General features: G+C 37.3%; 1 protein-coding gene across 14 annotated transcripts in view; it reads left to right on the plus strand.

Moving 5' to 3' along the window:
- SORBS2 (sorbin and SH3 domain containing 2) overlaps nt 1–12,735 on the plus strand; it is a 214,851-nt gene that overhangs the window by 178,918 nt on the left and 23,198 nt on the right. For all 14 annotated transcript variants that reach the window (XM_055315725.1, XM_055315715.1, XM_055315716.1 and 11 more), the window contains 5 exons: nt 2,891–2,979; nt 4,279–4,325; nt 8,174–8,288; nt 8,373–8,501; nt 10,533–10,736. In XM_055315725.1, the coding sequence (XP_055171700.1) occupies nt 2,891–2,979; nt 4,279–4,325; nt 8,174–8,288; nt 8,373–8,501; nt 10,533–10,736 (584 nt within the window). The remainder of the gene's footprint in view (nt 1–2,890; nt 2,980–4,278; nt 4,326–8,173; nt 8,289–8,372; nt 8,502–10,532; nt 10,737–12,735) is intronic.

Here is a 12,735-nt window from a genome sequence, read left to right on the forward strand (position 1 = left end):
TCATTCCTACATTGTGAGACCACTTGGCATCGTCATGTGTTTTGAAGCAAATGCTTGTTGTGCAAACATGTCTCACTGAATAGTCTCATTTGCCCATGTGATATTCGGACTCGATGTGTGGCTTAAAGTGACCACCAATTCACAAAAATTTGCTCATTCAAAATCAAAAGGGAAAACCATCTTGTAGCTGAATGTTAGGGCTGGCACAACTTACATCAAGAGCACAAATTAAACTCATTTTAACCATTTAAAAGGATTTCGAGACAGAGACCATGATTGAGTATCAGTATCCTTAAGAGACTGACAACTCTTTTTTTGTTGTTGTAAAATGAATCAAAATGAGAAATTTAACAAATAGTTTTTCCCTTGTTTTTATATTAACATTATAAAGTTATATTCACTCAATAAATCATTTGCTTAAATTCAATATAAAGATACTGCATTAAAACACTCAGGAAGCAAAACTGAAGTGTATAATGTAGTTATTGGTGGAAAATGAAAAAAGAATAGGATTTGTTTAAATTCATTTAAAGGACATGATGGAACAAAATTTTTGTGAACGTATCTTTAAGCTATATATACAGAAATCTCATCTCCATCACTCAGTGTGTTTCATTTTCTCTGCCTTTCCATTGCTTTATTTATTTATTATCTATTTCCACTGAAAGAATCCTATAGCAACATTTGAATTAAACCATGTAGGTTCAAAATTCCCTGAGGCGCTGGACTCAACGTGACTCCCAAGCCCATTTTCATAGATGGTTTATCACCTTGCAGTGGCAACATAAGGGCAAATAGGACTTCAAATGCAGAGGACATTTTTTGAGGTTTTGTTTTTTTTTAGGGATGTGTTGACATTCTCATACAATTCTTTTTGACAATTCTTAAAGTACATCTGTTTACTATATAAATTTTAAGAAGCTGGAAAGAACATTCCATGCTGACTTTTGGATTATCAACAGTCTTCTATGCACGGGACACAGCAAAGTGCTTAGCACACATTGTCTCATTGACACTGGCCCGAACCTGGGTGAAAGGTGTTATTAAAAGCACTGTTTTACAATCAAGACCCAGGGAGGACAAGAGATTTGACCAAAGTCATTTAGGGAGTAGGTAGGAGAAAAGAGATTCAAACTCCTAGTAATTCAGAATTTGTCTCTATAGGCCAAAATATAATCTCTATAGGCCAAAAAAAAAAAAAAAAAGATGATTCAAATTTCCCACGCATGTAATGTATGTGGCTCAGTCGTTATCTGCCATTGCACAATTCGCTTATTTTATTAGTATTTATCTTTGCTTTTATTCATACTATCGCCACATGCTGCAAAAATAATAAATTTAGAATTTTTTAAATCAATGCCTACAATCTGAAATTTTCACTGATTGAGACATGTCATAACTTAAATTTTTAGTAACCTAGCTACCTTTTCTAGTTTTTCAATATTGGACAATTCCAGTTATTCAATTAAGCAGATCAATAATCACCTCTAAATGTTATGCACAGTTATAGTATATTATTGAAACATGATTTAAGGGGGCTTTGAAATGCATTTCAATTAAATAAAATATTTACTTTCCAAATTTGTTTAGCCCACTTGAAAAATAGTTTATATTCCAAGGATTAGTAAAAGTAATTTACATTTTAATGATCAGCATATAAGTATATGAATTTAAAACAGAAAATATATAGCGTATAATCCTCTCTCTCTCTTGAAAATAACTGATTAAGTTTTACCTGAAATGTTTGTGGCCATGCTGATGCTGTCTTATTAAGTCTAAAGACTTTGAAATTCATAGAGTTAGACATTTATCCTTATAGGTCACATAACTGATACCCCTACCTGCTGTGAAGTAGACAATTCTTCCTTATAGTCAAAGGAGTAAAATCTTTAAACAATATTTTCTTTTTATGAATTGCCATTCTTAACTCCTTTATAGCTGTATTTGTTTTATTTTTAATACTTCTGTTAACCAGTATAACTAAATTGTTAAAGGCTAAGAGAAAGAATTTACTAATTTTGACCACTTACACCAGTAAAATTCTATAAGAGATTACTGGGACACTTTTAGCCTCTAGTTACATTTCCACATATAAATCTGTAGAGTATGAGACCATTAAGAAATAGCTGTAATCATAATTTTGTAATGTAATTATCTATACTTTGTTTTAAGGTGAACAAAAGCAATTCAGTATTTCATGAGCAGTTTGGCAACCAATATGATACTTTCTGTTTAGAGAATTTTTATTTCTTTGTTTCTTGGAATAAATATATACTTTCTGATAAGGTAATTGAGCAAAAGGGAAGATAAAGGCGGCCTTTTAAGTCTTCAGATGACATCATATCAGACTCAATGAATATTTAACGATTGGGGTGCAGGGATGGGGATGGGGAATGGACACAACCATAGTTCGTCCATCATCGTACGTTCTTTATTTTTCTTTTTCATTACTGCATTCTTAAATTGTTCCACAAAATGTTTTAGTTTTTGTAAACTGTTGCTATTTTCAAATTGTCCATCTTCTGTGGACCCTATAAAGGTCATGATAAGTTGGAGGATTAGAAAGTATTCAATCTTTGAGATGAGAAATCCCTGTGACTATAAATTGTCTACACCGGGTGCTACAGCATAGTTTCCTCAACAATGTAACAATTATATTTCTGATTATAATGCTTCTGCCACCCCGGATTATTTTTTCCCTTTTGAAATGCTCTGGTTTTGTATCCTCTATCCCAACTTTATAATTACCGATGAGTTTTATGCCCATGTCTTCCACTGTATTGTCTCTCCAAGTCTGAAGGAGGAAATAGTTGCCACCAGGGAAAAATGGCTAAAAGGGTCAGCTTTTAATTCAGTGGGTACTCACTCTGACCCCGTCCTCTCCCCATAGACCACGAGTCCCCTAGAAGTTACGCATCCACCATGAGTGACCTGGGGAGAAGTGTACCTCGGGACAGAAGAGGAACTCCAGAAAAAGAGGTAGTTTGTTTAGTGCTACTTCAGTCTCTTCTCTGCAGTATATTTGGTCAAGCACCTGTCACCTGAAGTTATGTCCAAAACCAGTAAAGAACCTAGATTAAGAACATAAAAATGACAGGAGAGAAACAAAGGACTCCAAGCAGTATGCGCCACGACCCTCACTACAGATCTCCCCCAAGGGCAGCCCAGCTTGAGCAGCCAGGCCCCTCCGAGTCTTGACCTGACATCCATGAATTAGCAACTGTGTGAGAGTGGTGAGCTTGGGCTGCCTCGTTGAGGAAGATATCCCTGTACAAACTTCCCTGCTGGGGGGAGGCGGGGGGCGGCTAGGTCATCTGTGTTGCAAATCAATATAGATATGACATATATAATTTTGGCTGGCCTGCTTCTGTTGGAGAACAGCCCTGAAAAATCACTCCTCCTAGGAACCACCTACCAGCTAGCTCTGTGTCCACAGCTCCAAGCCAAGGCCGGAGCTCTGGTTCAGGCTACCTTGGAGTCATCTGGTGGCAACTAAAAGCCAGTCTGAGACTGACAGCCATTCCAGGAGAATCAGTACAGGTGTCTCCTATAGTCTGGTACCTGCGGGACCCTCAGAGAAGTCAGAATGTTCCAGTGTGCCTAAAGTTCACAGATTCACAGGGAAAGAGAGTGGGGTGAGGGGATTACTGGGAAGTGGAGAAGGAAATGCTGGAGTGGCTAGCTGTGGGGTACAGGGTGATCGAAGGTGAGAGTGTATCACATCTTACCATGACTAAAAGGGGTGAGCGGCTGGCTTCCCGTGTGCTAAGGAATTCCTGAGCCCTCCAGGGAATGCAAGATGACCAAGCCTGTGCTTTGGGTCACTCACTAGCTTCCCAGTGATAACTGGGCTAGGATTTCTTTGTTACTAGGTGGATAATTATCTAGCAAAAGGGATGATGGCTTCCACCCTGACTCTTCCCAGCCGTTTTATTATGATCGTGAAGGAGTTGTGTCAATATAGGACTTAAAGCAACTGACACTCTGCAATTATCCCAGGAAAGATATATACCTGGGACAGAACCCTATTACAGCATTCATCTTCCTTAGTTTCTAGGAAGAAATATGATATTCGGTAGTTATGATGAAAAAGTCATCTACTAGTTTACATACCTAAATGAAGGACTAATTGATTGATTTATAAATTGCAGACAGGACTTACATTATATATGTTTAAGCATTCCTTGTGCTTTCACTTCCCTTTAATTCACATGAAATTGGTTTCTTGTAAAAAATCCAAATTGTAAGTTAGTGCTAATTGTTTACCTTCCCTTTCAGAAATTGCCTGCAAAAGCTGTTTATGATTTTAAAGCTCAGACATCTAAGTAAGTAAGATAAGTGTTCATTATATGATGTAGGGTGGCTTTAAAAACTTCAGTAATATTTAAGACGTAACTATAGCAATGACATGTATTACAAATAAGGTCTAAGTCCCAATACGGCAATCGACTATAACTAGTGGTTCCCTCACAATTAATTGGGAGAGGGTTCATTTTATTTTCATTTGTAGTTGAGAAACATTGAGTTTTAAATGACACTAAACATGTTAGAGCACCGTGAGTTCAAAAGGATAGGAAAAACAAAACGAAACTAAGGATATTTGTTTTTAGAATTTTCGTGTCAAGAATGAAAAGTAAAGTGTGGGGAGTAATTAACAGTAACGGGGAGAATTTGATAACATTTATTTATTTAACTATAGCTAGGATAATTTGTAGGGTAGAAGAATAGAACTGTGTCCAAAGATTCCTATAGTCAAATCTCCATGGCTTAACACACAAGGCTTCGAGATTCTGAGCAAAAATCTCTCCTGTGGTCTTTCGATGTTGGTGTTTTCATACTTCTATGTTGCAGGATTTTTTTTTTTAACCTTCTGTCCTTAGGAACTTGTTCATCAAATGGGCATGTGGTTAAGAAAAGCCAATATTGAGTACATAAGGAGGCTTAAATAGGAAGGAATCTTCCAGCTATGCATGGCCCATGTATGTATAGATCCGATTTAAGAAACTTTGGTTTCCAATTAGAATTCAAGATATTGAAATCATTGTATTTTGGCATTAAATTCCCTGTGTTGTTTAGACCGAACGTATCCAATAACAAAAATGTTTCATTTGTAGAAAGGCATATTATATTAATTAATGGCTCTAGAAACTGTCTCTGACATAAGACATACAAAGAATAAAATCACTTAGAATTTGGTAATACTGCTGAGATGGGGAAATGAACTAAATAGGAGAATGCTCTTTTAGAAATTAAGATGTCAAACATGGCTTAAATCTTGTGTTAAAAAAAAAAATCCTGAAGAAAAGCTTACAAGTTTGTTTGTTTGTTTGTTTGTTTGTTTTGAGGGGGGGGGGCGTTGGATGAGATAAGTAACATCTGCTTTGTCTCTACTACACTCTAGTCCTTATTACTGCTCTTTGGGTACGGTGTAATGATTTGTAGGATGCAATGCTTGCCGATTTTACAAAATAATGATACAGAACGTGTATATTTCATTTCTTCCTTGTGACAAGCAATCAAAAGCTTTTTTAAATGTATGAAACCTGGAGGAATGACAGGGCATATGACAAAGGAAAGGTATCCACCCAGTGCTCACAGCTTTTTAAGAAGGCTTAATAAAAAACAAGCTTTGAGAGAAAGATGATGTGCAGTGCAGAGGGTGTTAATTGGGGTGTTAATTGTGTCGCTGGATTTTGTTTGCTCCAAGTGCCAACCAAGCCTTACAACCGTCCTCCAAGGCCATGTCCTCATTACAAAAGCTCAGAGTTAGTAAAAGGTTCGAGGCTTTTATATGGCACAGCCTTTCTGAATGATTGCCTGCACCACCCCCTGCCTTTCTAGGCCCACAAAATCTAATTCTGTAAGCCTTCAGAGAAATCCATTAAATAATCACCCATGGAAGCCATCCCATATTTTTGGGAAAAAAAAATGTTTCTTACATACCATAAGTAAACTGATCCAACTGCAGCTTAATCATATTCCTCTCGTGCTGTTCTCAGGAAATGTAGAGAGCAGCCCCCAGTGTAGTTACCCGATTTGACACAAAAATCGAGGTTATGGATGATTCACGCGGCTTTAAAAGGCTCACACACCCAGAAGCACTGAATGTCACGGAAGTGCTCTTAACTAATAGCTAGATGTAAGTGCTTTTCGTGCCTAACATCTTATGAACAAGAGACAGGTAGAGGTATCTGTTTTTATTAAATATCCATTTTAAAAGCTATTTTTCTTTACCTAATGCAAAAACTCTCATTTCTAAAAATACAGCTCAGTAATTCACCAAAGGTAATGTCTCAATTGTTAAATAGGAAAAAGAGATAAAATGTCATTTCTAAAGGTTGTCAATGGCCATCCTTCAAAAGGTTTAGGGGAGGGAAGAAGCAAGCTTACCATAATGCAGCTCAGAAACTCAAGGTCTGACATGAGAGGGACACAGTTTTGAAAACTGTTAAGTGAGGTTTCTGTCCTTCACCTAGAAGCCATCAAAATTTTTATTTTATTTTTTTGCCATCAAAAATTTAAATACTAGCCTTTAGAAATGGAAAAGATTTCTTTTCAGCTGTAAAAGAAAAAGTTCATTTTCTCCAATCGACATTTAAAAACAAAAAGCTCCGCTTCTTAGTCTCCTTTCCAGAAACAAAACACACTCAGTGCTAATAAAGCTGTTGGATAGTAAACATGAAATATTTTAGTTTTTTGTTTTCTACATCGGGCACTTGCATAAAAGAGGGAAGTACTGTGTTTGAATGTGAGGCTCTAGGAATCTCCTTTGTCTTTAGGTTTACTGAAAATGTAATGAGCGTTCAATGTGAAGATTTTCGCATGTCTAATTGTGCATTCTTTTAATATGCAACAGTTTTTTTTCCAATTCAAGCTTTCAATCAATGAGAAATATTCCACTTCTGATATCCACCTGTCTCTTCATTATCTATTTGCCCCAAATACACGATCCAACTCCAGATTCTGAACAAAACAATGCAGAAGATTCAGGAGTAGGAAGGCAGATGTCTAGGAAAGTGGGGCTCTTGGGAAAAGATAGGAAATGAGTGTCCTCCAACAAAACATAATTATGGAGGCAAAAAAACAAACAGACACAATTCCCTGGATAATGAAGCCGTGAAAAAACAGATGCAGTGAGCATGAGAAGGTAGGCATGAATTATCCAAAATAAGTTAACAGTCTTTAGAACTTCAAATTACATACCCACGTTTACCTGCTTAGGAAAGAAGCAGGTAATTAAGCTTCTTCTTAGAAATAGCCCAGATGGAAAAGCATAGTTAGTGTCTCGAAAATATTTTTATTTTTTAAAAAACAAAGATCTAGGGATGCCTGGGTGGCTTAATCAGTTGATGATCTCAGGGTCCTGGGATAGAGCCCCCACACATCAGACTCTGCACTCAGCAGGGAGTCTGTTTCTCTGCCTCTCTCTCCCACTCCTTCTGGCCTCCTATCCCTCCTGCTCATGTGCTCTCTCACTCCCTCTCTAAAATAAATAACTACATCTTTTTTTTAAAAAAAGATATAAAGAAGGCAACAGCAATTTGTACATGTCTTCATATTTAAAACATGTCTATCTCTGTGCTCCATTGAAGAATAAAAGATCTTTTTCTTTCCACAAAGTAAATCCCATATCAAGACATTCCACCTACATGCCTGACAACCAGCTTCAAGGACGCATAAATAAAAATTTTTCTGCTAATGGCCCTTCTGTGCTAAGGCTAAATATTTACTTTGTTTATTGTAAGCTTTAGCACATCAAAAGGAGACAGAAAGAGAAGTCAAGCATCTGGCTAACTTGCTAACTAGCTTCAGGACAAACAAAACCAGTGCAGAACCCATCTGCCATTATTCCAAGCTTCATGACTCCTCCACTATCAACAACAATTACACAGCAATAGCCTGCCCCTGCCTTCAAATTTCATATGAGTGTGCCCTTGATGTATATCAAGTGTGATGTTGACGCTTGTTCTCTTTTGAAATCACATCTGAAGTTATAATGTGATAAGTGAATTCTAAGAGTTTGCAAGGAAAATCCTTATGTAACCGGGCTCCGCAGATTACTTACTATTGACAGTGTATTTCTCAGCCAAATGCAGATCAAGTGAGAGTGTTGATCTTAAGATCAACTGCTATACATCAGGAAAAAAAACCTACTGAAACATGTCTGTTCCAGGGAGCTGTCATTCAAGAAAGGAGATACTGTCTACATCCTCAGGAAAATAGATCAAAATTGGTATGAGGGAGAGCACCACGGGAGAGTGGGCATTTTTCCGATTTCATATGTAGAGGTAAGTCCTTTCCTTTTCCTCTCCCATGGTTATTATTTCCAGAGTCACCACAGATCAAAAATAAATAAGTGTTTTCCTTCATAGAAACTCATACCTCCTGAAAAAGCACAGCCTGCGAGACCACCTCCCCCAGCCCAGCCTGGAGAAATCGGAGAAGCTATGGCCAAATATAATTTCAGTGCTGACACAAATGTGGAGCTATCACTGAGAAAGGTAACCCTGGCTGTTTTCTTCAACGGTGCATTTGGAAAGGCTATATATTTTCAAAACTAAAATAGGTTGCCTTTCTCTTGGACATTTTTGTGTCTCCCCTGTGTGCTACAAAGGACTCTCTGTAAGGCCGCCCTGAGGCACCATCCCCTATTGCTCCTGTGTCCTTCCAGATGAGATCCCCTATGGGACACAAAGCTTCCCAGAGAGACCTTCCCTCCCGGGCTTGGCATGGCAGGCTCCAGATCCTCTCCAAGGGGCATCACGGGCTGAATATCCTGGAGCTCTATTTGGGGAAACATCACATTGAAAAGCACTTTCATGTACTCAAAATATTGTTGTCCTGCTGCCTTATTATTCAAATTTTTAAGAAATGGTGTTCCAACATTTACTTTTATCTTGGCATCAAGGAATAGTCCTAAAATAATGAAGGTCCTTGTCACTACAGAGCCTTTTTAAGGAGCCGTTTGTGCAGTGCTGTTCCCTTGATCAGCATTCTCCAGGCCTCATGATTGACCCAAATTTCACCAGCGGCCAATCCAATTCTAGACTCTCTTCTTCATAATATCAGAAAGAGCTCTTCTGGACTTGCGACCTTACACAGTGAAGAAAGACCAAGTGAACGATTTTCATTCTTTGCTAAGTGGTCACATTCATTTGTTAGAGGCAACCACAGGTCTGCACAGAGCCCAGGGTAGAGAGTCACGTGCAGGATGGTTCTAGAACCTCCTCGCCTACCGGTGAAGTCCTTAGCCAGGAGCAAAGAAGGGAAATACCAGTGTTCTTATCCTGGCATAACCTCATCTCGTTCTTTCTTTGCCCTGGTTCTGCATCATCAACCGATCCGTAGCCACCCTCCAAGCTCCAACACAGCTTTCCACGAACCGTACCAGCTTATGTTTCATAGTAAGAGAGAAGCTCCTGCCAATGCAATTTATAGCTCAAGCGAGGGCCTAGCACAGTGGTGTGTTACCAAAAAATCAGTGCAATTTTAAGAATAGGGAGATTTACTTTTCTCCCGTGTGTTCTGCACGGTGGCAGTGATGGTGTGGAGTGGGCTCTGTAAACCACTCTGCATTTTGGCCAAAGGAAAGCTTGCACCTTGATGGCCACTGAAAGAAGGCCTCCCTCCTGTGCTGAAGTGTTGACTGTGTGCCTCCTCTCATGCCCAATCAGTGGCCCAAACTTCCGTATCACCTGCTGGATGCAGCTGCAGAGCTTCTGTGGTGTAACCACATTTGGCCTCTGTATTTCTGGCAAGTGGTTTTGAGTTGAAACATAAGCTGGGTTTTGTGGCATTGACACAATTGCTGCCGCTAGAATGGTGACCATAGGAAGTTCTATGACCACTAAAGCCAGGGGTTCTATAAAGATGTTTAATGACCACTGTGGTGTGGCCACCAGCCATTAGAATGGATAGTGGTGCTCCACGAGCTTGATGCAGACCACGTGGAGCTCAGCCCTGGCCACAGCTAGGGGTTAGCGAGGGTACCATCTTTGCCCCAGCCTGCTAGCCTTACTCTTTGACTGCTTACTATATGGAGATCAAGGAAGAAAAACAGCGTGCCATTCAACTTCATCCCTTCCAGAGACTGACTTCTGCAACCCATCTGAGACACACTAGCACAGCGAACTGAGTTGCACTTTTCTGAAGCTGATGAGATTTTCCCTGTTAAACTATCCTGCTTTTTGAAAGTAATTTGTGCAAGTCATTTGATACGGTACCCGTGTGAACATGGGTAAGCCCATCCACATGAACCACACATCCTTAGGGAAGAATCTAATGGCATGAATGAATGATTACATTGCGTAGATGTTGATAGCCTGCAGTTTGGGTGTGAGCTCAGAGACTTTATTTGTATTCTTCTGGCAAAAAGAAACAAACCAAAACAAACAACAACAATAACAACTGGAGGTATCACACTTTCCCAGATGGAAAACCATCGTTTATTAGAAAACATTGACAATTACACTTTTTGTTGCTGTTGTTATCACGTCTCTATTTATAATGCATTTTCCTAATATTCACTACAGGGAGATAGAGTTATTCTTCTTAAAAGAGTTGATCAAAACTGGTATGAAGGTAAAATTCCAGGAACGAGCAGACAAGGCATCTTCCCTGTTTCCTACGTAGAAGTCATCAAGAAGAATACAACCAAAGGTGCTGAGAATTACCCTGACCCACCAATACCCCACAGCTATTCTAGTGATAGAATCCACAGCTTAAGTTCAAATAAGGTAAGAAGACATTCTAGCATATTAGTATAATATTTGGGAGCTTGGAGGAAGATCATCAATATGTGACGTTAGGCATTAGACTGGACCATCCTATCTATTGCAAAGTACAAAATGTATATGTTACGTTTCTAAGTGTGCGTGCCATGTCAAGTCGATATAATTTATTTTTTCTGAGGGGTGCTAGCAAAAGATTTAATGCCTAATTTTGATAATTTTATTTTCATATTTTGATAATTTTATTTTCAAATTAAAATATGGAAGGAGAAAACATTAGTATCATAAAATCCCATAGGATATGTATCTGCATATACACATATATATCTGCTTTGTGAAAAATTTTTCCTGAAGCTTAATTTTTTTAAAAGCTCGATTTCATATTTATCTATGCATATTTTACATGGATTATATATAGATATATATATATACACACATACATATACATAGGTGTGTGTATGTGTGTGTGTGTGTATATATATATATATATATATATATATATATATATATACTATATAAAAGTCTATGTGAATAGATAGATCCCAAAATGGTTTATTTCATCAATACATGGTAATTAACTTGACAAAATTCTATAAAAGTCTTGGGGTTTCTTAATATAGAGAGAGAGTAAAAATTTTTAATTAAGGTCCATAAGTCAGTTTGTTTATTAGTTTGCATGAAAATGTCACTAGGTGGTGATTAGGAGTCCTCAAGTTTATTTTATTAGGTTTAGGGTGATTTTGTGCCAGATCATGTCTCACTTGAGCTAGTAGCTAGAAAGATAATTACCTTTCTCAATATGTAGTCTAAAAGGGCCTTTACTTCCTGAACTGGTTATTTAGAAAAGATTATTCTCCTACTTTCTTTACTCAGAGTGTGAAGTTTTTCTTAATTTTCTATTTAATTATAATATATCATGTTCTTTTCATGGATGGCATTTAGAGATTTCTTTCTGTTTCTCATTAACTTTCAAGTGTAAAACTTTAAATTACCAAGGAATTATTTCACTTCCCAACATTTTAAACATATTGTTTTGCAAAATATGTTAAATGTTTTGATTGAGATCAAGGCTGGGACTTGAAAAAAAATAAACCATTTAGAAAAAAGCTAACAAAATAACAACAGTATATCAGACATTATCAAAATGTGAAGTTATTTCATGTCCCGCTGCAAGATAGCATCCCCAGAGACCCAAACACCCTTTGAAAATGAGTCATTTTAACATATGTTAAAATGTAAAATGAAGCATTGGGTAAAATGAGTAAAAGAAGCATTTTCTTTTAATAGGGCATTTTATTTATCCTACTCCTCTTTGAAGACTGGGTTTCAGTTATAGGGTAACTGCTCTCAATCCTTTATCATTGGATAATGGAATAGTTTGGTACTATCTGATTTTGTCTGATTGATTATAAAGGCTTCCAGAAGCTTCTTTAGTATGCTTACTTCACTACCAGAGCTTAGTTTTAGAGATCAATGTTCTTCCTTCAGTAGTTCCTGCTGATAAAAAGATCAGACTCTTCATCCATATATTTGTCTTATTTACCATTCAGTTATCACAAAAGAACTACCAGCTAAATTTCAAAATGACCGTGCCTTCAAATAAAATTTTATAAGAAAGAATAAGCATGTATCTACAAAGCTTTATTTAACACTTAAGAAATTCTTCCATAATGTCCTAATCAATACTGGCAGTGCAATATTTTAGATCACAGTATTTTAATCTTGGTTGTGAATACAATTTAAATGTATTTTCAGTTTCCTAAGTTTTTTCTTAGAACATCAGATTTTACATTTTATAAATAGAGAAATTTCACTAATAACTAATTAATGTTTTATAGTATGCTGGGAAAAAATATCTTCAAAAGCTCATGTCTATAATTTGAAAGAAAATGCTTAACAGTTTTTTCCCATCTGGCAATCTATGCTATGATATCACTGGCTTAATGAAGGAAACTTCTCAGTAGGGTTGAACTGAATCATTTCCAGAAAAAGAACTACAAAATAC

Source organism: Nyctereutes procyonoides, unplaced genomic scaffold, assembly GCF_905146905.1.
Source record: "Nyctereutes procyonoides isolate TBG_1078 unplaced genomic scaffold, NYPRO_anot_genome, whole genome shotgun sequence".
Taxonomy (NCBI): domain Eukaryota; kingdom Metazoa; phylum Chordata; class Mammalia; order Carnivora; family Canidae; genus Nyctereutes; species Nyctereutes procyonoides.